This window comes from Protopterus annectens, chromosome 7.part0 (genome assembly GCF_019279795.1).
Source record: "Protopterus annectens isolate FY-2018-M chromosome 7.part0, PAN1.0, whole genome shotgun sequence".
In the NCBI taxonomy this organism is placed as follows: Eukaryota; Metazoa; Chordata; order Ceratodontiformes; family Protopteridae; genus Protopterus; species Protopterus annectens.
Genome location: NC_056739.1, coordinates 246,600,938 through 246,627,107, shown reverse-complemented (window position 1 = coordinate 246,627,107; position 26,170 = coordinate 246,600,938). Strand labels below are relative to the sequence as shown.

Here is a 26,170-nt window from a genome sequence, read left to right as displayed (position 1 = left end):
ACTGGAAGTTGGATAGCCTGACTAAGGTTTGCGCCAGTGGCCACTATTAGCATAAAGGGAGGGTTGGGTCTCAAGGCCACCATCTTTATGGAATATTAAATAAGGAGGCTTAATGGTAAGAGCCTGCAGTTCTGATACTCTTTGCTGACGTTATCGCCACCAAAAAGGCAGTCTTCCAAGAAGTCACAGGATGCAGTAGACTCAAAAGGGGGCCTAGTTAGAGACTGCACCACCAATGCAAGATCCCACAGTGGAGAGGAGTCCTTGACCGGAGGACGCAACAAAATGACATCTTTCAAGAGGGTTTTTTGCAGAGGCAGGAAGAGAAACGTAGGTTTGTTATGGACATGAAAATTAGAAAATCGCTGCCAATTCAACTTTTGATGGTACCGAAACTAGCGGACTCATGAAAAAGGGAAGCCAAGAAAATAAGAAATATGAGCAGAAAATGGATCCAGATTCTGACCTTTAGCTCAAATACAGAATCTCTTCCATTTACTTCTGTAAACTCTCTTGGTAGAAGATTTTTGAAAAGCAAGGATAATGTTCTTCTCAGGGGAAGGAAGACTGGACTTATCAAGAACCAGTGGAATTAGACAAACCAAGCTGTCAGCTGGAGGGTCTGCAGATTTGGAAGCAGACTGAGCAATTGATGGGAGATCACATCTGGCACTGGAGCACCTTAAGGGGGGGGGGGGTGTTTCTTCGGATGAGTCCGTAGAATAGGGAACCACACCTGCAGAGGCCAGAAGGGGGTAATGAGGATCAACTGCATCCTGAAGCACCTTGCTTTCTAAAGAACTCTCGGAATTAAATGGTAAGGGTGAAAAGGCATAAAGAAGAGCCCAAGGCCAATCATGAGTAGACCGTCCCTGGGGGACTCCCTCTCTGGGGGTTGGATCAGGGTGAAGAACTGCTGCATTTGTGGTTGAGAGGGGAAGCAAAAAGATGGTAGCTTGGCTGACCTCAGTGATGGAAGAACTGCTTCGCCACTAACTGATTCAGGGACCACTCAGGAGGGATCAGTACAGCTCTGCTCATCTTGTCCACCAGCATGTTGGATACTCCAGGAAATGTGCGTTGCAAGGAAAAAGTGCCCCATAGACATTGCCCACTCACAAACTCTCATGGCCTTATGACAAAGCAGATAAGAACCTGTGCCCCCTTGCTTATATGTACCAAACAACCACCATGTTGTCTGTGTGAATTGCTTCTTTCCCTACAGGAAGGCAGTCCTGAAAAAAGCCTGCAACGGCAGAAGGACTGCTCATCTCCACAACACTTATGTGCAGTTTGGTCTCTGACTGGGACTATGTTAGAACATTTATGTGCAGTTTGGTCTCTGACTGGGACTACGTCCCTTGGACAGTCTTCCTCTGGAAGTGCCCCCCAACCCTAGGAGGGAAGAGTCTGTGGTCACTGTGGCCACTGGAACTGGGGGAGAAGACTACCTGCCCACTAGGTGGTCTGGAGAGTGCATCCACCACGACAGATGTTTCAGACATGTTGGAGTGAGCCATATAGTGACTGACAGAGGATGAGAGAGCGCACACCACTGCAAAACTCTCATGCAATACCTGGATAGTGAGACTAGATAAATGACTGCCGCCATAGAATCTAGAGCCCTTAGAATGAGAGATACTGGAGAATTAAGTTTGCTCCAAAACAGACTGTACACGAGACTGAATAAGGAGCATGTGGAAGGGAAGAGCTGAAATCTCAAAGGTAGTGTCCAACTGAGTGCCTATGAACTCCAGCTGTTGAGATGGGGTCAAGGGAGACTTGGCAAGATTCACAGTTATCCTCAACTGATCGAAGAGATGAAGAAGAAAGTGTGGACTCCACCAGCTGATGCTATGTAGGAGCTGCGAGGAGCCAATAGTCGAAATAAGCAAACGTCTGGAATCCCTGCAGCTGGAGATGCACTGCCACCACTGCCATACACTTGGTAAACACCTGGGGGGCTGTGGTGAGGCCAAGGGGCAGGGCTCTGAACTGAAAATTCAGCTCCTATGCGAAAGCAAAGAAATCTCCTGGACCGCCTGTATTTTGATATAATAGTAAAAGTCCTAGAGATCGACAGAGCACATCCAGAAGGGGCACAATGGACTGTACAGTGACCATCAGAAACTTTGACCTGTTGACAGAGGTTGAACTGACTGAAGTCCAGAATTGGATGCAGGTCCCATGTCTTCTTGGTACCAAAAAAGTGGTAGTAAGTTTTGGATGCTCTGTCATGTGGGGACCTTTTGAAGGGCTCTTTTTTGAATGAAGTTGGTCAACTCTAAATGGGCTAACTCTATGACTAGGTGGCACATCAGGGAGAGTTCTGCTTTTTGGTGGGGGGATGGAAAGGGGAATACAGTAGCCTTTGGATATAATTTTTAGCACCCATTGATCAGTTATGTTTGCCCAGGCCGTAGGGTGCAAAGATAAATGACCCACAACTACCTCCAGGGAGGGACATCCGGGCAATGCCTCAGAAGTGCTGAAAAGGCTTCTCAGAGAAAGGCTCCCTGGAACCCTGGTTTTGCGGGCCTACTCTGCTCCTAGGGTGGTGTCAACTTTTGAAACTTCTCCCCCTTCCCCTGAAAGAGGAAATAATCTTGAGCCTCCTGAAAGGAAGGCTGCAACATATGGAACCACATTTTCTTGTTCCCCTTGTAGGGTCTTGGAAAAAAGACCTTTGGAGGGTTAGAGAACTTTAAGTTCCCTTAACACTTGCTCCAAAGGGTGTTGCACCATTGAAGGTGCATTGTTGGTGAATAACGCTTTAAAGGCCTCTGCAAATCCACATAACGCCAGGCACGACGCCTGATGGCAATGCCTGTGCCTGCTGCTCATGATGATCCCTCTGCGGCACTGGATATCAACCTCTTGGACGAATTGATTAGTTATTGGTGTGAGTGGTCAGCTTGGGAGAAATGGCCTTAAGATCCTCCGCAGACATGGACTCCGAGGGAAGTGGTAAGCTCGATCAAATCCCTCTGAAGACTGATGAAATGCATCAGGTAGTTTAATGCTTGTAAGCTGAAAGAAGCTGATGCGAACATTCACTTTCCAAATCTGTCCATCGCTCTCGAGTCGAGATTGCGAGGATGAACAGATTAATTCTGTTCCGCCAGCTCTTTTCATGGTGGTGGCGGCAGCTACCACAATCACATCAACTGGAACTGCCTTGGACCAAAAAGCCTTGTCCGATGGGGGGCTCAAAAACTTGTTTGCTCCTTTAGATACTGGCTCCACTAGGTCTGGTTCCAGTGTGTCTAGTTCCTTCCAAGCCCTACTGGCAAGAAGGTTGATTAAGGGGTCACGCAGAGAGGAAACATCCAAGAGGTAGATGGGCCCATACCAAAGGCCTCCAGAAACCATGCTTCCTCAGCAGATGGGGGCTGGGCAGACCAACTGCCCTTGACATCAAGAATCTCCGGGATGTCCCCAAAGGAGGCATCAGCCAGTGACCTTAGGGACCCGTCCCCTTCCTAAAACATCCGTGTCCTCTGTGACAGACTTATTAGGGAGTCCAAGATGTCTCATGTCCTTTTCTGAGGAACTTCCCTCTATGGGAGGCTCGGGGAAGACTCTGAAAAAGTGAGGACCCCCCCATATGAGTAACTCCCCCACTGGAGGCTAGGTCAAACAGGCTGACCAGGAGCAGGACGGGAGGGTCCGCTCAAAATCTGAAGCTGGGATGGAGCCTGGTGATCAGGGGAGTCTACTCTGGTAGCAGAAAGATTATTCCACTACTTGGAACGTGGCGAGACTGAACACAGTCCCCTCTCCTTTCACCACTGTGATGTTATCCGTGGGGATGAAGACCCCGTTGGAACCTCCAATGCTCCGGAGAAAGCCAGACTGGAACTATCAAGAGCCAAAGCGCTGTGGGGTAAGTCTGAAAAACCTGGACCCGAACCAGACCCCACAGACTTCGTCCCAACAATCTGGTCTGAATGGGGGGGGGGGGGGCAGAACTGGCCATAGATTCTGACGGGGTAAGGAGTCCTGGCAACCCCCCACCACCCCCATACTCACACTTTCTCCCCTAAGTCCAATCCCTGATGGAAGCCAAAAGCCCCAACTCTATCTGAAATTTCAAAAAGGACTGCCTCATCCTGTTCATGTTGGAAGGGAGGATGCTCCTGGAGGATTGGGAGGAAATAGAGAACCTAGCTGGAGATCCGTGTCGGGACCCCAAAAGTCTTCACCAATGATCCGGGGAATGGGTCCTAAGCAGTGGGAAGACCAACTATTCCTTCCGAAGGATCCGGTGAAAGACCCTCAACAACTATAGGATCTGACATGGGTGTCTGATCTGACTGTATATGATCCAAGGAAACATATGGATCCAAGGAATGAGTTCTTGAATCTTTTGGATCCAAAGGGGTCGGATTTGTGACAGGTCTGTACTGGCTCTGACCTGAATCCAGGGGACTTGGATCTGGGAAGTCCACTCAAACCCTCAGATCCGAAGACCTGGGACCAGAGGCCTTGGATCCGGGTGTGTACTTTCTAGAGGTCTTAGGATCAGAGACCCTAGGATTTGACACAGCTAAGACTGTAGTAGGATCCAGGGATCTGACAGCCTAGCTTTCTTACTGAAAACCTCCCCCAAAGAGGAAGCCATTCTTTTATAGCCAGAGGGGCCCAACTTGGTCAAAGACTCTGACCAAGGGACCCTGCTGAACCATGCCTTTTAGAAGCAACTTATTCTGGCTGTTAAATGCAGCACAAATGTCGCATTCAACCTCCAGGTGGCCAGCGCCGAGACAGTAGAGGCACTCCTCATGCGAGTCAGAGGCATCTTCCAACCGCACAAAGAGCCCCACACTAAAGATTTCTCTTGACGTAGCGAGGAAAAATCACAAAGACAGGAGTAAAAAAAAATGGAGAAGTCAGACCACCAAGCAAGGGTTCTAAACACTAAGGTCCGGCCTGCACACAAGCACACTGAAAAACCCGAGTAACTACCAATAAACCAAGAAAACAAAAACTGAAAGAAAAAAAACTACACTAGCTGTCCCAAACCGAAAAGGGTGCCAAAAGCCAAACAAACCAACAGGAGGGGAAAAGGACACAAAGGAGTCTACAAGGTTAACACAAGATAATAAGGAAGAATAAGAAAAAACTCCAAAAGAAAAAACCTACTTGTTAGCAAAATCTGGAGGAGCTGAGCAATCTGCGTCTGCAGTTATGCAAACAAGATCCGAGAGGTTAAAGGGCAGCAGAGTGTTATGGGAGGGGAAGAGCTTGAGCTAAGCTGTTGTCTAAGTGTATCAACTCATATCCAATGTCAGATCTTAGACACATAAATGATGAATGGTGACTAGGATAACATCAGATGTTATGAGTAATGCCCCCTTCAGCATGTACCAAACTAGGCATATACAACAGTTGGAATGTCCACAGTTGTTCCTCACCAAGAATATCCAGGATATTAACAGATTGTCCTATACAGATGGGCTTTAATGGCCTCTCTCTACACTCTACTACAGGGCGACTGAATCTGTTCTTGCCATACAAAGCATCCTTTGATCCAGCCGTAATGGAGCTTTTGCACATTCCCAAAACGAGCAGCTCCAGAAATACTAAATCCAGGGATATGAACTTGGCTTGCTACATAAACAAAACATGCTGGCGGGACAGCTATGCAACTTTAAGGATCCTCATGCTTTGGAATAGGCTCCCCATCCATATGGAGCAGAGTTCACCTCTAACCTTATTCAAACATAACCTTGATCATTGGATGGGAAATCGCAAATTCATTCCTGGTTGTCACCCCCCCCCCCCCCCCAAGTATCCTAGACAAAGGCCAACAGTAAACATACCCCCTCCAAATTAAGATGCACATTATCACGGGATACAAGTGGTTTGGTTTAAGTGGCTAGGCTTATAAAAGCCCTGGTGGTGGTTAGCTTAGTATACACTTATAAACTTGTGTGTTTAACTACTGACTGCCTACAAAAAAATATGTCTTGGATATCAGAAGAAAAGAAATTTATTCTTCACTTCCCACGTCCAGTTTTCTTTAGCACAGACAAAATGGAAACTATTTACAACAGTGCAAATACTAGTTAAAAATTCTCAGGCCTAGAAAAAGTCTAAGTGATTCAAGAAATGTGGCAAAATACACTGCCTAATAACTAGTCAATCATTCTTGCAAACCTTTGGGTCAGAATTACCCCTTCAATAATAAAAAAAAAAAAACACATTCTATTTCAGTGTTAGGATCTTGTTATATATAATGCAAAGATGCGACAATTACAATTTATACACACAGTCCCAAGCAGTCAAGAGTACCCTTAGAAGCACAGCAGATGGATATTGACCAAAGTTTGACCAAAGGCAAGCATATACACTGAGACAGGAGGTGCTACTCAGCAAAACAGGAAGGATCAGCAAGTACCCACCATTACCAGCCCTTCACTGATTCTGACTCAGTAACTAAATGGACGGAAAATGAAAGAGCCCACAGACCACACTGATCTGTACTTCATCTTAAAGGGCTAGGCCACTTACATTCTAACAACCTGACAGCTGCAATACCCACTTGAAAATCGAGCAGGTGCAAATGCAGGAAAAGGGAAAGGAAACAAATTTTGTTTGCCTTGTGTGGTAAGCCATTGAAATCTTTTGCTCATCTGAACATCCCAAATTACATCACTCCACTCAACTAATGCTTCTAGTTAATACAAAGTTTTGTTTAATTCCCTAGGACCATGTCTGGTGGCTCCCACAGTTACATCCATTTGGCCCATTCATTCTATAACAAAAAGGGAGCAGAGCTTCCCTGTTCTAGGTGAGAGACCTAGAATCACATCCTCCTGCCCAGAATTATAATCAGCTCATCCACTATGGAGTGTTAAGTGGCACAGTAGGTCAGCTTGTTGGTCTTATGAAGACCTACCCTTCTCCACTGGTGCAGCAACCACCCTCCTTGCACAGTCATTTGAGCCTTGCTATGTGCTGTTCTTAAGAGGGAAGCATGCCTCTGCAAGGTGAATTCCCTTTGGCTTTCTCAGCAGCTCAGACTAACTTCCATCATGTGTCACCCACAGAGGGCCACAGCCACCTCCTTCTCCCCAGGATGACCAAGCCAGTAATAGCTACTCCCTTCTGTCTTCCACTCTCTTGCAGGTACTTAATACACCATACAAGCTCAGGCTGCTATTTAGGGTTCTATCCCTGTATGCTACAAACTCAAGTTACTTTGCAAGAGGTCTGCTAAAGATAGTCACACACACTACAAGTAGAGAGCTCAAACTCTGTACAAAGACTGCTCGGTTCCTAAGAATATAGTTACAAATTTGGGTCATTAGAATCTGGCAACTATGTCTGTTTACAGCTGTTGTGTCTTCAGTGTACTTGTGTGGTTAGGAAAAACTGATAATTCAAAACTAAAACCGCTGCCGTGCTTTGTGCAGCAGGCAATTTCTTGTGTGTTCAGATTTAGAATTTGCAGTTTGTCATGGAGAGCCACCTAGGTCATCTTTGCTCCCAATGTGGTACAAGAACTTCCAACTTTATTGGTTAAAACAGCTGCAACACCTTTCTGTTTACAATCTTCAAAAGTACAGGTGGTAAAGGTTTCAAATATTAAGTGAGGGCCAGACCATGAAGGCTTTTGGAAGTGCTCATTACCAAAGAAACTTAGTGGTGATTGACCTAGCTATCCGTCTGTAGTGTGCAAGTGAACAGACTTATTAAAAGCACTCAATGCAACTGGATGTTCAAAAAGGCATTACTATTCCACGTTTTAAAGTAGTTATGCCCCTTCCAGCCATTGGGCATGCTAAATATTAACAGCTCCTCAGGAGAAAAAAAAAAAAAAAAAAAAAGTGGCTTATTGAAGCCTGCCCTCCACAGGTGCATAAAATATGTTCCTTGAAGTCATTCAGATTGGTCTTGTTGCATGCTGTGTTTATCCACCTTCAACAGCAAAGAATTTAGTGCTCCCATTAACTCAGGAAAGTTCTAACATGAGTATGATGGACTGCGGTTTTCCAATGGCCAAATCGCTATCTTCCTAGCATGGGGGGGGCTAAAGTAGCCATTTTCATGGAACTACTGCATCTCTCACCTTTTCATCTTCTTAACTATTCCTTCACCTCTGGACTTATCACCCATCACAAATGATTAATGAAAATGAAAGCTATTTAAATAAAAATTCTACTCTGAGCCTGTGTGTCCTGGATCCTCCTCAGGTTGGGCAAGCAACCCTAAAGTCCCACAAATTCTCTTGGCACAAGTAAGATGCAATGATAAGGCAAGAAAAATGGCAGGCATGGTTCACCCGACCAATGGGTAAGAAATCTGTTGATATATTGTGGCCAACTGGTTAACTGTCACTTGGCAAGTGTGTCATCCAATTCAGACATGTGCAGCACAATATGGGTATTCTTAAAAAGGACACATTCAGCTTCCCAAAAACAGTGAAAGATTAGCAGCCTGACAGCCTCTAAGAAATTAATCACTTGCAGTGAAACTAAAATATGGCAAATATACTAGAAAGCAGGGCAATTATACTTGCTTATGTACAATAAAGATTTTGTAGCTTAAAAACAAAAACTTCCCTTTCTTACCTCAAAGTGGTCTAAAAAATCCTTGAGATTTTTGTAGTTATCAAGGCACTTTGGCTCAAACATACGATGTTGGTCCAAAATTTCGTACATCATAAAATCAACAAAGGTGATCTGTAAAGGACAGTGAAAAGGCAAATGTTACAAACTGAATAAACAAGCAAAACGTGGAGAACACAGACCATAAAACTGACAACTAATAACTGAAAAAAAGGTCTGGATGCACCGGAAAGCAATGAATAATTTATTCCACAGATAAATACAAGCCCTTTCACCCGGCCGTAGTGCTGGGCTTTTTCAAGACTTGAAAAAGCCCAGCACTACGGCCGGGTGAAAGTGCTTGTAATTATCTGTGGAATAAATTATTCATTGCTTTCCGGTGCATCCAGACCATTTTTTTCAGTTAAATGTTACAAACTAATATTGCAGTACTTTACAAATTCTAGCCATGCAGGGAGGAAAAAACACCATTCTGAGAGTCAAACATGTAAATCACCTACAGCTATAACATGCATATGTTATGTTCCTATTTGATCTCTTTCACAGTTGTGGGGACCTCAAACTGAGAATGTCAAACTGATGCCAACAAGATAGCTTCTCCCCTTAATTCTTCCCAAAGATGGCTACAAGAGGGAAATTAAACAAAAACTGTGGATTGAACTATTACTACTACTCAACACCTAATACTTTTAAGCTTAGTCACCACAATGCCAGACATTTGCCCTAAGTGCATGCAACAAAGTTTGAAAACTGTACATTTTCTTACCCTTGGGAGCTGTGCAAATTTAGCTTTGGGTGAGCCAAACTTAACACATTCTTCCACGATTCCTCTCAGTTATAAGCAACACACCACGGATAAGGGTAAATGCAATACACATGCTCAGTTTATAGAAATGTAGTAAAATTAGAAAAGAGTACTTCATAGCGAGTTACAAAAATGTAGGAATTGTGCAAGTCCCACAAAGTCAGAAGTTAAAAATGGACTATGAAATAACTCTGCTCAATAAGTATAAAGCCCTAACTACAACAGCCACTCCAGAGTCTTAACTGGGACATGAGTATGAAGCAAACTCTAGCTTGCCCATCCTGGGGGTGTCTACAGTCATCTGATCACCAGTATGCCAACTGACTGATGCCATCAATGGGGATACTGTCAAGCCACTGACTTCAGAAGCATGTCTGGTAGCATACATGCCTTTGGGAAAGGCATGATAGGACCCACTTCCATAGCGAAGGTGCTCAGATCAGCCACCACACAGGACAGGGCTTGTACATGAAATGCCTGGCTATCAGTTAACACAATACAGCAAAGGTGCATTTTCTCAAATACTAAGCCATGAGCACTATTTTACTATAGCTGCTGCTTCCACTAAAGTCTGGATTTCTTATTAAATCTGTTAACTCACTTTGGGGGGGGGGGGCAGTACCAAATTTGCAGAAACCATCAAAATATACACCCATAAGCCATCCTTTGTTGTTGCACAATCCTGTACACCAAAACAGGGGGGGGGGGTGTCCACCCATTTCGATACTTGCTCCTGTATACCTTAGAGAGCATGAACTTCACAGTTTACTGATTGGATAACCAAGAAGGTAAACCTGATCATCTGTAATTCCATCTCAGACTAGCAGAGGTGTGAAATAACTAGACAGAAAGACGCAACTGCAGACCACAATAAAAAAGGAACAGGAAGGGGTACTTTCAAAGAAAATAGCAAGTACTGGTCTGCCCTAAGCATTAGTTCTGTAACCCAACAATTAAATGTTATGGTATCTCACATACAAGGGAAGTACAGTTGTATACCTACCATAAATGTAGATGTTAGAGTATTCACTGTTGCAGTCATTACACTTTGGTTATCCCGCTGGCAGGCAACCCGTAGTCGGCCCGAGTTCCAAAGTCTTGGTCCGGCGTCAGTTGCTGTCGCCTCTTCCCTGATGTCAGTGCACCAGGGGTATAAAAGCTGCAACCGACGTCATTTTCTTCAGTTTGTCTTGCCCCAGATGTCAGGTGCTCCCAGATATGAAGGCTGTAAAGATAAAAATATGCCAAACAACCATGCATATATCAATAAAAATATTTCCTTCTTCTAAAAGCAAATACACCACATAGGTTGTATAGAGTGGAGAAGTACAGAATAATCCCAGCAAAGAGGGGGATGGTGGGTGGGTAATCAGGACTGCAACAGTGAATACACTCAACATCTACATTTATGGTAGGTACACAACTGTACTATGTTCATCGTGTTTCACTGTTGCAGTCATTACACTTGGGTAGAATCCCAAAGCTTAGGCAGGGTGGCTGGGTCTAGATTGGATTTGGTGAGGCTAACAAGCCCTGCAGAACTGCAGTGGCAACACCTGCTCTGGATTTGGAGTAAGAGGTAGGTAGTAGTGCTTGGTGAAAGTGTGCACTGAACTCCAGGTTGCAGCTTCTAAAATGTCTTTGGTTGGTACTCTCTGAGGAAAGCTGCTGAAGTGGCTGCGGCTCTGGTAGAATAAGGCCTAATGCCCTTAGCCACATTTTTGCCATGTTGTGCATAACAGAAGCGGATGCAGTGTCCTATCCATTTGGAGATAGTCTGCTTTGTAATAGGTTTTCCTTGTGATCCTGCAGCATATGCTACAAGTTTTTCTGAAAGCTTTTGTTTTGTCCAAGTAAAAACGTAGCTGCCTGTGAATATCCAAAGAGTGCAGAAGTTTTTCCCTTTTGTTCTGTGGATTTGGGTAGAAAGTAGGTAAATGAATAGTTTGGTTTAAAGCCACATTGGAGACCACTTTTGGCATGAATGTTGGGTTCGTCCTTAGAGAAACCCTGTCCTGTTGAAAAATGAGGAAAGTTTCCACTGCCATCAATGCCTGTAACTCTGAAACTCTTCTTGCTGATGTTATTGCTAGGAGCAGAGCAGTTTTCCATGACAAGAATTTTAGATCAGCTGTGCTGGCTGGTTCAAATGGAGGCAGTGTTAGTTTTTCTAAAACAAAACTGAGGTCCCAAGTAGGTACTGGTGCTCTCCTAGGGGGTCTTATATTCTTTGCCCCTCTGAGGTACTGTCGTAGTAGAGGATGTGAAAAATCCATATCGTAGTGAGCTGAAATGGCAGAGACATGGATTTTAATAGAAAAAAAAGATGGGCCTTTGCCCAACATCTCAGTCAGGTATTGTAAAATCTGAGGCATATTAGGGAGCAGTGGGTCGAGTCCTTGTGCCTGCTTCCAAGCACAGAATCTCTTCCATTTTTCCGCATAAGATTTCCTAGTGCTGGTTCTCCTGGCTTCCAAAAGTACATCCACAACTGCTTTAGAAAGAGGTGCAGTCTGATTGGCTACATTATCTGCCATGCTGCCATGTTTAAGGTTCTGAGTTGACTGTGCAGAATCTGATTGTTTTGCTGTGTCAGAAGATGAGGGATTTGAGGAAGAGGCCAAGGCGGGCCTTGGGACAAAATCTTTAGGATTGGGTACCAGTGCTGGCGTGGCCAGTCTGGTGCAATCAAGATCATGTTTGGCCTCTCTTTTCTGACTTTTAGAAGCACCTTGGTGAGAAGAGGCATCGGAGGGAAGGCATAGACTGTCAGATTTTTCCAGTTGAAAGATAGAGCATCCACTTTCCATGCTTGAGAGTGACAAGTCCTTGCGCAAAATTTCTTTAATTGGTAATTGTGAGGGGAGGCAAATAAATCTATGTCTGGGTGTCCCCATTCCCTTGTTATGTTGAACACTTGTGGATTTAGCTTCCATTCGTGAGGATCCATTAGATTTCTGCTTAGTTCGTCTGGCAGTGTATTTTTTTGTTCCTGGCAGGAACTGAGCTTGCAGATTTACCTGGTAAGTCAGTGCTGTGTTCCACAAAGTCATGGCTTATCTGCATAGGGGTTAGGAATGTGTGCCCCCTTGCTTGTTTATGTACCACATAACTGTGGTATTGTCCATCTTTATTAATAATTGTCCTGGATGTATTAGGTCCTTGAAGGCTGTCAGGGCATTTTGTACAGCTAGCATTGCTTTTTGATTGATGTGAAGATGCAGTTGTTCCTTGGGCCACGTGCCCTGAATACATTTTCCTGCCATGTGTGCTCCCCAGGCATAATCCGATGCATCCGTTGTTATCTGCCTGGCTGTAGGTAAGGTGAAAAGCTGTCCCTTGTTGTGGTGACAGGCCTGTGACCACCATCGAAACTCCTTTTGTAGGCAGGAGGCAGGGAATTAAGGTTATGATCGCCTCTAGGCTGTGACAATGCTGAGTCCAAACACTTTTCAGATAGCATTGCAGTTTCCTCATATGCAGTTTGGCATATGGAATTAGTAGAATGCAAGATGCCATGAATCCCAGGGCCTGCAGAATTTTTCTTGCAGGGAGCTGGGTCTTTGTTGCCATCATTTGAAAGTACTGAGTCAGTTGCCTTTGTCTGGTGTGAGATAAGCCATCTGAGTAGTTGTATTCAAGCTTGCACCCAGGAATATTATCTCTTGAGAGGGCACTAGTTTTGATTCCTTTTCGTTTACTGTGTACCCTAGGCAAATTAGTAATCTTTTTACAAACTCCAGGTGTTTTAGAAGAATGTCCTTGCTCTCTGCTTGAATAAGGCAGTCGTCCAAGTAGGGATATATTTGAATTCCTTTTTGTCTGCAAAACGCAATTACTGGTGCCAGGCATTTTGTGAAGACCCTGGGCGCAGTAGAGAAGCCAAAGGGCAGTGCAGAGACTTGGTAATGCATTGAGCCTGCAATAAATCTGAGGTATTTTCTGCATGATTGTCTGATTGGGACGTGCAGGTATGCCTCCTTGAGATCCAAAGTAACTAGCCAAGCCTCTTTGCCCAGCATGGGCAAGAGTTGTTGTAGTGTTAACATTTTAAATTTTGGAACATCCAGGAAAGCATTTAGGATTGACAGGTCCAGTATTGGTCTCCATGCTTTGCCCTTTCTGGGTACTAGGAAAAGTTGAGTAAAATCCTTGGTCCCGTTCTTCTTGTGGAACATTTTGAAAAGCTCCCATATCCATAAGAGCTGCAATTTGTCTTTGTGCCTTCGCCCATTTGCTTTGAGGCAGGTTTGGCATACCTTTTGGTTTTGGAAGCGTGTGGAAGTGGAACCTGTACCCTTGAGAAACTATATTCAACACCCATTGGTCTTGGGTGATCATGTGCTAGCTTTCCCCCTAGGGGTTCTGTCAACTGGCAAGTGCTTGGCATTTGCAGAGGGAAGTCATTGTGACAGTTTCCTATAAGGTTGTGATTTGTCTTCTCCCCCTTTGGAGGCTGAAGAACCCCATTGGTTAGGTCTGTAGGAGCCTTGGGGCTCAGATCTGCCTCTTTGTGGCCTGACACTGGAAAGGACCAATTTTTTGAAGGTCAGTTTCTGCTAAATCTAGGTGGCTGTACCTGTAAGAAATCTTTCACAGTTTGCATTGACTTTGCTTTATCCTTCATTTTCTTTAAAACCTCTTCTGCCTTAACACCAAACAAAGTGTCATGCTGCAGTGGAGCATCCAATAATGATAAACTTTGTTCTTTTAACCAAGCATGTCTTCGAATAACCAAGCTTGTAACTGCGGCTCTAAAAGAAGCCTCTAATGAATCAAAACCACATTGCAGAGTATGCTTTCCCACTTGTTCTAATTGCATGCAATAAATCCTGCATTTCTTTACAGTCAGGACCTTCTGTATTTGTAACCATTTTCTGCTTTAACAATGACATGAGATACTGCTGATATTTAAGCATGTGAAACGGACAGCTTAAAGCTCTTACAGCTAATGTAGCAGAAGTGCTTCCCCCAATCTGTCCAGAGCTCTGGAATCACTATCTGAGGGCACAGGATTTTTGGCAGTGGAAGCTTTAACCCCTTTTGAACTGTAAGAAATAGTTTCTGGGTCCGCAGCAGGGTTTTTGTAAAGGAATTTATGAGAGTTAGGGACCCTGTAGTATCTTTCAGGCTTTACTGGTGCAGGGGGTAAAGAATCTGGAGACAGACTGGATTCAGAAAAAATATCAAGTACAGGGGGGACAGCCAAGGGCCTGTGCGAGGCAATAGCAGGAAATATCTGAGCCTTTTCTTGGATTTGGAGTAATCCTGGCTCTCCCAATGGAAATGTTCCCTCATGGTGTGCAAGGTTTCCCCAAAAGAGTAATTCTCAAGCGGTGAGGCTGAAGGAATGGACTCTTCAGCATCAGAGTCCTCATAGGGAGGGAGAGAATAGCCCTGGTCAGAGGAAGAATCAGAAGAAATGGAAACCTGATCAGAGGAATCATAATCAGCGTCGTGCCTAGGCCTTTTGTCAGGAGGGGGATGGGAGCCCCTGATTAAAGCAATAAGGTCTTCAGCCATTTTAAGCATCTGTTTCTTAGGCATGGATGATTGTTCTGGAAAATGGTGCACTTGTTTCTTTGTCTTTGTGCCTTTGCTGCTGTAAAAGCTTTAATTGTAAGCTGTGAAGGTCTGAAAACACCCTTAGAAGCCGGTGCCTGCTCAGCAGCTCCGGACTAGTGAGGGTATATTTTCTGTAGGCCCAATACCTTGAGTTTCCACAGGCCTCGGTGTCTCCACATGGCTGTCGGTTGCGGCATGTGGTTCATGAGGTAGCGGGTGTCAGGGGCCACACTGAGAACCAGCGACTGGCCTAGAAGAGGCTTCGTTGTCTGTTTTGGAACTCGGATGCCTGTCTTTTTCTTTGTCTTTGCGGTTTTTTTATACATTCCGGTCGTCGGTTGTTCCGTCAGCATTATGTAATTAAATCTTCGCCCAAAATAGTGTAAAGCAAAATCAAACCAACGTTTAATAGTGCATTTATTAAATCTAGCACAAAACCGACAACTAGTGACGTCGTGGTCAGGGCCTAGGCAAGGAATGCAGTAAGAGTGGAAGTCCTTATGAGGTATTTGCTTCCCACAAGAAATACAATTAACTTTTACTGACATCGGTCTGGAGCAAGAAAAAGTTTCCCCAACGGGGTACTTAGCTTTATTGAAGACTTCGGTTCTGAAATTCAATTTTGAAAATCTCAGGAGTCGGCCGACTGGCACTTGCGAACTGCTTATGCTTCGGGCACCGCGCAGCAAGAAAGACTGAAGAAAATGGCGTTGGCTGCAGCTTTTATACCCCTGGCACACTGACGTCAGGGAAGAGGCGACAACAACTAACGCCGGACCAAGACTTTGGAACTTGGGCCGACTACGGGTCGCCTGCCAGCAGGATAACCCAAGTGTAATGACTGCAACAGTGAAACACGACAAACATTACACAAGACTACACCCCTCCACAGATATGAAGATAGTAACACTGGGTGAAGGGCAGCAAGCTTAAAGCATTTGAAAATGCTACAGATCTTGAGATATAGCAGCAGTGGCATCTGAAATCTAACTATATATGAAATGGAGGTGAGAGGAAAGACTTGGAGGCAATGAAACAGTAAAGTACAGTTTTGTACCTACCATAAATGTAGATGTCCGATAGATATGCAACTGCAGTCCTGACATATGGGTTGTCCTGCCTCAGGCAGCCCTTCGGTCGGCCGGATTCCAAAGTCTGGGTCCGGCGTCGGCTGATGTCGCCTCTTCCCCGACGTCAGAGCGGCTGGGGTACAAAAGCATCAGCCGACGCCATCCTCTCCAGTGTTTCTTGCCCCAGATGCCAGGTGCCCTCCAAGGAAGGCTAAATTTAGAGACTGGAGAAAAATTCCACACATGCACAACAGTAATAAACAGATACACCATAACAGAAATCCCCAGCTAATTTGAAAAAGGGGGAGTGGACCCAAAAAAAAGGATAACAGAGGGGTAGGAGGGAGGGAAAACCTGACTGCAGTTGCATATCTATCGGACATCTACATTTATGGTAGGTACAAAACTGTACTATGTCCTTCAAGAATGCAACTGCAGTCCTGACATATGGGTTGAATACCATAGCCAAGCTGGGGGTGGTAGGATCTAAGATAAGGATGGTGTAGCTAAAATGCCCTGCAGGACTGCAGAAGCAAAGCCTGCTCAGGATCTGGAATATAAAGGCAGGTTGTAATGTTTGGAAAATGTATGCACGGAGCTCCATGTAGCAGCTTCTAGAATGTCCTTTGTAGCCACCCCCCCTTAGAAAGGCTGTGGAGGTGGCTGTAGCTCTGGTGGAGTGTGGCCTGATATTGGCTGGTACACCTTTTCCATGGAAAGAGTAGCAGAATCTGATGCAGTTTCCAATCCATTTTGAAATTGTTTGTTTGGAAATTGCCTTTCCTTGTACTCCAGCAGCGTAAGCTACAAATAGTTGGTCAGACTTTCTGTTGGCCTTTGTTCTGTCCAAGTAGTAGCGCAATTGTCTGTGTATGTCCAAAGTGTGCAGAAGCTTTTCTCCTTTATTTTGAGGAGTGGGAAAGAAAGTAGGCAGGTGAATTGCTTGATTTAGAGAAACCCTGGATATCACTTTTGGCATGAATGAAGGACTGGTTCTTAAAGAGACTCTGTCCTGATGGAAAATGAGAAATGGAGGTACTGCCATGAGGGCCTGTATCTCCGAGACTCTTCTTGCTGAAGAAATTGCCAACAGGAAAACTGTTTTCCAGGAGAGATATTGCAATTCTGAAGATGCTGCTGGCTCAAAAGGAGGAAGTGTTAATTTTTCCGAGACGAAGTTGAGGTCCCATGCAGGCACTGGTGGTTTTCTTGGAGGTATGATATTCTTTACCCTCTTAGAAACTGTCTTAGCAAAGGATGTGAAACACACAGGTGGTTCACAGTTGTATTATGCTGAAATTGCTGAAGCGTGTATTTTTATGGAAGAATATGAAAGGCCATTGTGAAGCATTTCTGCCAAGTATTCTAGTATCTGTGGGATGCTCATTACTGATGCATCCTGACCCTTGTTGGCATTCCAGATGTTGAATCTCTTCCATTTGGCTGAATAAGTTTTTCTGGTGGAAGGTCTGCGTGCTTCCAGTAAGATCTCTTGAACTTTTTTGGAGAGAGAGACATGGGGAGAAGTCATGGAACCCTCCAAGCTGTCAGTTGCAATGTTTGCAGGTTGGGATGAACAGTCCTGTAATTGTGCTGAGTTATAAGCAGAGGCCATGGAGGCAGGGGCCACAGCTTGGTACGAGTTATGCTCCTTAGTAATGGATACCAGTGCTGTCTTGGCCAGTCTGGAGCTATCAAAATGCCTTTCAGTTGTTCTGCATTGATCTTCAACGCCACCTTGGACATTAATGGTAGAGGTGGGAATGCATAGATTGTTAGAGAATTCCAGCTGAAGGAGAGAGCATCCATTCTCCAGGCTTGAGGATGGTGTGTCCTTGAGCAGAACTTCTTTAAATGATGATTGAGGTGTGAGGCAAAGAGATCTATGTCCGGCCTTCCCCATGTACGAGTTATTTGTGAGAAAATGTCTGGATGCAACATCCATGCGTGCGGGTCCAGTATGTTTCTGCTTAGACTGTCCGCCAGAACATTGTCCTTGCCTGGAACAAACTGGGATTGCAACTGTATGTTCAGTTTCTGGGACTTTTCCCAAAGAGCCATTGTTAGTCTGCAGAGGGGGTAAGAATGGGTGCCTCCCTGTTTGTTTATGTACCACATAACAGTGGTGTTGTCCGTCTTTATTAGCAGATGACCTTGCTGAAGAAATTTTCCGAAGGCCTCGATAGCATGAATCACTGCCAACATTTCTTTTTGATTGATGTGCAGATGCAATTCCCGGGGAGCCCATTGCCCTTGAATGCATCTGCCCTCCATGTGCGCCCCCCATCCATGATCTGAGACGTCTGTTGTAACGGTTTGGCTTGCTTGAGATTTGTTGAAAGACATGCCTTTGTTTAGCTGGCTTGCCTCTGCCCACCACAAAAATTCCTTTTGTAGACATGGAATGAGTGGAATAATTGCTTCTAAGCTGTGGCTGTGTTGAGACCATAAATTTTTTAGGTACCATTGTAGTTTTCTCATGTGTAGTCTTGCCAGTGGAATCAGAAGAATGCAAGATACCATGAAACCCAGGGCCTGCAGGATTTTCCTTGCAATCATCTGGGTGTGCTTTGCTAGGCTTTTGAAGTAATCTGGTAATTCTGTGAGGAAAGCCATTTGTGAGTTTGTGTCCAGTTTGGCTCCTAGAAAAATTATTTGTTGGGATGGCAGTAGTCTTGATTTTTGATTGTTGACTGTGTATCCCAAAGCCTGTAGCAAGTGAAGGACATAGTCCAAGTTTCTTATCAAGGCTTGCTTGCTGTCCGCTTGTATAAGGCAGTCGTCCAGGTAAGGGTATATTTGTATCCCCTAAAGTCTGCAATGTGCAACTACTGATGCCAGGCATTTCGTGAATACTCTGGGCGCAGTAGATAAGCCAAAAGGCAATGCTGAGAATTGATAGTGCTCTGACCCTGCAAGAAATCTGAGGTATCTTCTGCAGCTGTGTCTGATTGGGACATGCAGGTATGCCTCCTTGAGGTCCAGAGTAACCAGCCAAGACCCCTTGCCCAGCATGGGAAGAAGTTGCTGTAATGTCAGCATTTTGAATTTTGGCACAATGAGAAAAGTGTTTAGAGCGGACAAGTCCAGTATAGGCCTCCATTGTTTTTCTTTTCTTGGAACAAGGAACAATCTTGAGTAGAATCCCTGGCCTTGTTCCTGAGGAGGACCTTTTCTATTGCTTTGATTTGTAGCAGCTTTGAAACTTGTATGAGTGCCTCTGCCCTTTGATTTTGTGGCAGGTTTGGCATGCCTTGTCTTGTTGGTAAGGTATGGAAGTGGGACCTGTAACCCTTGTTTATTATGTTCAAAATCCATTTGTCCTTTGTAAAAACGTGCCAATTTTTTGAAAATAGATAATTTTCCGCCTAAAGGTGCTTCTCTTTGAACCTTGGTCGGCGGTATCAAAGTCAAGTCATTGTGATTGTACCTGTGGAGCAGTGAAGTCCCTGCACCACTTCTCTGATTAGTTGGTTGCAATTGGCGGCCCCTGTAGGAGCCTCGGTATTGCCCTCTACCTCGAGCACGCCTGTTTTTTCCCCTTTGGAACTTGTCTGTGCCTGGAAAGGACCAATTCTTCGAAGGCCAATTCCTGCTGAACCTTGGTGGCGGAACCTGGAGGAAATCTTTGACTGTTTGTACTGATTTAGCCTTTTCCTCAATTGATTTCAACACACCCTGTGCATTTTCACCAAATAGCTTGTGTTTTTCCAGAGGCGCATCTAGAAGCTTTACTTTAACATGATCTGGCAATGTCTGTTCTTTCAACCAAGCATGTCACGCATACGGCCCCTGTCATAGCTGCCCTACATGAAGCTTCCAATGCATCATAACCACACTGAAGAAAATGATTGCTAACCTGCTGAGTATTATGAACCAAATCCTGCAAGGCCTTTCCATCTAAAGGCTCAGGAGAGGCTAACTTTTTCTGCAAATCATCCAGCAAGAAATCCTGATACTGAAACATATGAAAAAGACAGTTAAGTGCCCTCATGGCAAGGGTAGTTGAGGTATAAACCTTTTTATCCCACCGCTCCAGGGACCTGGATTCCCTGTCTGCGGGCAAAGGATTTTTGGCCGTCGAAATGGCTACACCTTTGGGCCCCTGAGAAATAGTTTCTAGATATACAGAGTGTGCCTTAAAGAGATGTTTATGGGTTTCAGGAACCCTGTAATATCTGTATGGCTTGACAGGAGCAGGAGGGAGAGAATCAGGAGAAGTACTGGAGTCAGAGAACACATCATCCAATACATCTAACACAGGGGGTATAGCTAAAGGCCTGTGCTGGGGTAACTTAAGGAAAGTCCGAAGCCTTTTCCTAGAGTCGGAGAAATCCTGGCCCTGCCACTGAAAATGCTCTCTCATGGAATGGAGAATTTCCCCAAAAGAAAAATCCTCAGGAGGAGAGGCAGAGGGAATGGATTCATCAGCATCAGAATCCTCGTAGGCCGGGAAGGATTCTTCCTGGGAGACTGAAAGGCCTGACTCACCAGAGGCTTCATCTGAGGAAAGGGTATCTGCCTGCTCAACCCTAGGCCTTTTGTCTGAAGGCGGCTGAGAACCTCTGTCTGGATGAGCCTAAGAGCCCCTGATTAAAGAAATAAGATCTGCAGCTAAAGTCATGAGCTGTTTATCAGAAGTGGGACCCTGTGAAAAAGATTTAGGAGGGTGAGACTTAGCCTGGCTGGCAGCCTTAGCACGTGTGTAGGCCTTGATGGACAGACACAGGAGGCCTAGCTGCACCACGTGCTGGAGTAACTTTGTCCACCGGTATGGTGTCAGGCAAATCTTGGGCTTCGGTTTCAGGAGGAAAATCAACAACCAGCACCGGGGTAGCCTCCGGGACCAAAGTGTGCGGTGTCGTCGGCCTGGAGCGGTTGAATTACCGCCTCCGAAGAGACCGATGCACTCGCGGTAGGCTTTAGCGTGGTGTCAGTGGAATTTGCGGGCCGAGAAGGTCGGTCCCGGTCCTTCCGTTTTTTGGAAATATGTGCTGTCGGTAGTTCCGACGGCATGATATAGGAGTAATTTTCCCCAAAAAAGTCTTCAGCAAATTCTGCCCGGCGCCTAAGTGTGCGCTTATTGAAGCAAGCACAGGCAGAGACGTCGTGGTCTGGGCCGAGGCAGGGAAGGCAGTAAGAATGGAAGTCCTTATGAGGTTTTTGTTTACCACAAGACAAGCAATTACTAACTTTTGCAGTTTTATCTGACATCGGCTGAGGCAAGAAAAGGTTCCCCAATGGGGTACTTAGCTTTTTGATGACTTCGGTATCTGAAAACACAGGAGCTGGCCGACCGGCACTTGCGAACTGCTTCTGCTTCGGGCACCGCGCGGCAAGAAAGACTGGAGAAGATGGCGTCGGCTGATGCTTTTGTACCCCAGCCGCTTCGCCAGCTCTGGGAAGAGGCGACATCAGCCGTCGCCGGACCCAGACTTTGGAATCCGGACGACCGAAGGGCTGCCGGAGGCAGGACAACCCATACGTCAGGACTGCAGTTGCATTCTTGAAGGACATTAGGATGTTGGGCTGCTTTCCCAGGCAACAAATCCAGATGTACAAGCTATAATGGTGTGCAGTTCTACAGACAGACTACACAGGGGGATTTCAGAAGTGAAGGGAGAAGGGGCAGCTATGTTAGAAACATGGCATAATTGAGGTTTGGATATGTCTCAATGTGCCTATAAAGACTTGGAAACTTTAAGAGTCATGTGCATTCAGAAGCCATGCAGCCAAAACACTATGCCTTGAATAGTACATAGACATACATACCCATAAGCCTTCATTAAATTTATTTTAAGGCATCATGCAGTGAAAATTTTTCATTTAATTGTGTGCGATCTTTTTACCCTTTGGTTTTGAATTGGTTACAACCACTACATTATATCCTCTCTGCACGTGTATCACTTGTGCTCTTTTAGGCATGCCTATTACTATTTCATTTTAGCTGTGCTTATTTCATGTTCCTAATGAATTTTGGAGGTTTCTGTGTATACACAAATGGGCATGGTTTTAATTTAATTTATTTTGTGTGTAACAGTTCCATGTACATTCACCTGTGATATATCCATGCTCGCCTGTTTCAGGTATTCAAACTCCTTGCTGTACTTTAGCAACCCAGGCTGGACCAGACATTGCCAGAGTAGGGCACTGGTCAACAATGCTCAAACAAAAATCAATACATCATATCACTCTGATGTTGTCTAGGTGCATTATTCTAGGCTTCCAAACTTGTTTCAGAACCTTGACAGCCATAATTGCCATTACATGATTCAGAGTTTTAATGTTGCAACCTAGTCAAAGTCCCCTTTCTACAAGTGAATCTCTTGGCTATACCGGTCAAGTCCACAGTTAGTATCAAAGCATCAGGTCTCAATCTGAATGGGGCTGCCAGGTTTAAGTTTACTGTCCGAGAACTATTTTTGACTAGAGGATAGAATGGGAATATGGGAGTCAAAAGGATGTACATGCTGACACCATTTGTTTCATACTTGTAGTTTGGCTAGAGATACCATTGGGATGGATAAGGATGTGTACCTTTGTGTCCATAACACCCCACAGACACCATTGGGATGACCAAGGATCTGTACCCCAGTGACCTATAACTCCATAGCACAGCTCCAGCACATCACAGCAAAGTAGCAACATACTAAAAAAAAAAAAAAAAAAAAAAAAAGGGGGGGGGGGGTAATTCTCTCAAGGCAAAAGCTCCATCCAACATTGGTTCCTAGTCAACCATGGGAAAAAGGCTTGCTGTCCGATGAACAGCTGGGATTTTGGGAGATTTAGACAGAGTCCCAGAATATAGAAGGCTTTAACAGTGAACTGCAGCATTCCCAGAACTGTTGTCTACATTAAAAGCCACCCAGCATGGGTAGATGGAAATTCCTTTAGGTATGCAATAGGAAATTACTGCAGCCAAGCATTTTGTAAACTCAGCTGCTGGGTGCACTAGATAAAAGCAAAGAGAAAAATGAAAGTGTCATTCCCCAGCTTTGAACAGGAGATGCCAGTCATCTTGGATATGGCTTTGTGGAAGACGGCTGTATGAAGCAGGCTTGGAGAAGCAGGAAAGCTTGTAACGTTACCATTTTCAAACTGCAGAAAGTTACTTGGATTTAATACACCCAAGACTGGCTTCCATGAATCCAGAAATTCGTGAGTAAAGCTCTCTGCCTTATTCTCATTACAGGTCCGTCTGTGGCCTTTTTCCATAAGAGGTTTTGTAATAATTGTGTTAACCAAGTGTCTTTTTCATGGGTAACGAAGGGACTCCTCAAGTATATACGATGTAGTGTGCATCCTAGGGTACAGATTCTAAATATCCAAGTGTCTTTTGTGGTCCACCACTTTTTACAAATCAGTTTAGGCAGCCTTCTACCCCTTACGCATTTTCCTTTGAGGGCATAATTAAACATTTTCTTCACTCACTGCATTAAAAAGTCGCAAGGAGCAATGCACAATAAACACCTTTTATGCAGTGCTGGGGGGGAGGGGGCTCTTTCAGGTTAGGTGCAGAGTTGAGCTTTAACAATGTCTGGCAGAAGAAAAGCCCTCTACAGGTATGCCTCCTTAATCATGGACCCTGAAGCTGCCATTCTTCAAAATTGTATCCACCACCACCACTCTTCAGAAAGTGCTTTGCCAACTGGGAAGAAGAGATACACAACTTTAGTGCTGACTCACAACTTTAGTGCTGACTTTTGGATCTCTCCTATTTCCTTTGCCTTGTCCTTTAAAGATACTGTACAACTGTCAAATCTGAAGTCTCATATACATCTACAGCTGTTGTGTACGTATCCACATATTAAGTGAACAGCCATGCTGTGCAGATAAAGTACAATAATGAAGAAATCTAAATACCCCCAACACTGATGACATTTCTGGTGATATTCCAAACCTTACAGGTAGGGATCAGCCGACATCAGTGAGTGGAATGTGAAACAAGCAAGCAGGAAGCATCACTCATCACATATAAATACAATTTTAATGCATTAGACTGCAAAAACGTTAACGTATGCAACATTGGCTTTCAAGCTCAATCTTTTCCTGGATCAAGAAAATCCAGGAGTAAAAAACTCTTTGCCTTATTCTGGCGGTGGGTCTCTGTGTGAAGCCCTTCACCAGAAAGGATTCTGCAATAATGGTGCTAACCAAGTGTATTTTCTCTGGGTAATGAAGTGTGTATCCTTGGTACTGTATATAAAATTAAACCAGTACTGCTGCATAACCCCTAAAACAGTCTTTACTGTATGTACAGCACTACTCCTTCGCTTTACCTAGGTCAAGGTATCATTAAGTTCACTAACCTCCTGTTGGAGTACTTGATGGCATGGTCTTATCCCAGAGGCAAGATGGGATTTTTCCCCCATACAGTTTTCCCAACTTTTCTCATTGGTGTCCACATACAAGAATCACATTTCTTCCTTTCCTTTGCAGCAGTAAAGGAATCCATTCCACATTTTTGCATTAAGATGTGGTGCATGACCAAGAAGTATGCAGTCATATATTCAGATACCACCATGCCAATGAAGTTAAATCAAGCTTTTCTATACTAGTTTTGTGAATAAGTATATCTGGCAATCTAACAAGAAATACATACCATCAGAATGCTATCAAGTGTTCTGATTTTACTTCAAGTGGGACAGAAGTCACCCATAGCATTTCAAAATGACTGTCTGGTTAAAAGCCCTGAAATACAAGATAGCAGAGGCATATATTTTTTCTTCCCAAATAGTTTTATTTCTAAATAATAGTAAGAGGAGTGTTCATCGAAGGAGCTCTAGTAAACCATTTGTGCAGTAGATGCATATTAATAGCTCTAGTAAACCATTTTTATAGTAAGGTGAGTGTTCATTGAAGGAACTCTAGTACACATTTTGCTACAATCAATGGAAATCAAAGCTGTATCAGCATTTTTTTTTAAATAAAAACAAAACCAAAAAAAAAAAAAAAAAAAAAAAAAACGGCATACATTCTTTGTAATGGCTGGTACAGAGAAAGGATTTGCTCAGTTAAGCCCAGAAAAATCACCATTCTCAGACAATAATGAAACTCATTCTATCTGGTACACTTCCAAAGAAACAAAAAACTCAAACTGCAGGCAGAGCTTAACATGTCCTGAAAAATGACAGCAGGACAGGAGAGACACCTGGTTCACATATGAAAATTCATATACTTCTGACAGAGAAATCCTCTTGGTGTTAGTGGAGGGAGATTACACCCCCAGGATACTGACTCCTGTTATGATAGCTGCAGACTCAAAGTGGACAAAATCCTGAGAATTTCATTAAATCCTGACTGGCAGAAAGACCTAAAAACCCACACAGCTCAATTCTAGATAGCAAACGCTTCCGACCTAGGTACTGGAGTGGACTTCAATGGTCACTGTGTGTGGGCAGAAGACAATGACTTCAACCTTGGAACCTTATCCTTAATGCAATATCAAGGGTTGCACCCTCACTCTCTGAAATCAATGCACAAGAACCAAGCACTTGTGACAGGCATCTAGACGGACCAATGACTGGTGGATTTTGGTTTGGGTGTTCCCTTATCTAAATAAATGGCAGCCTCTTGACAGATAACACTGAAGGAATAAGACCAAAATACCCTTGTGGCTATGGACATCAACAGCATCTGACTAGGTATCACCCCCCATAAATGGCAGCCTCTCGACAGATAACACTGAAGGAATAAGACCAAAATACCCTTGTGGCTATAGACATGAACAGCATCTGACTAGGTATCACCCCCCCCCGGCCAGCTTGACTGATGTCATGGCAGCCTTCATTCATGCACACAGCCTTTGGGTTCAAATAATCCTGAAAACCTTTGGGATCACCACTCAGTCGTCCTCTGGATGAAGCAATCACAGTGATGACAATTAGGGACATCACACAGGTCCCAAAACGAACAAACACTGTGTGGAAGTTTACATGCGCGCCACTTCCCTCCTGTTACATCTAGAAACTTTAGCTTCTGAAATCTATATCTGACAATGGCAATTCGACCAGGGATGTAATCATTTAACGAAAGCTCAGAGGCCACGGTAAAATGACATACCACAACAACCAATGTGTTGTGCCAACATTCATCAGTCTAACTAATTAAAGAATTAAAAATATTTCTTGCAGACCTCAGTCTTGTACTACTGT

At 44.4% G+C, this 26,170-nt stretch overlaps 1 protein-coding gene across 4 annotated transcripts in view; it reads right to left on the bottom strand.

Annotated features, from left to right (window-relative positions):
* LOC122806376 (glutathione S-transferase Mu 5-like) overlaps positions 1-26,170 on the bottom strand; it is a 175,666-nt gene that overhangs the window by 10,981 nt on the left and 138,515 nt on the right. For all 4 annotated transcript variants that reach the window (XM_044076728.1, XM_044076730.1, XM_044076726.1 and 1 more), the window contains one exon: positions 8,580-8,690. In XM_044076728.1, coding sequence (XP_043932663.1) covers positions 8,580-8,690 — 111 coding nt within the window. The remainder of the gene's footprint in view (positions 1-8,579; positions 8,691-26,170) is intronic.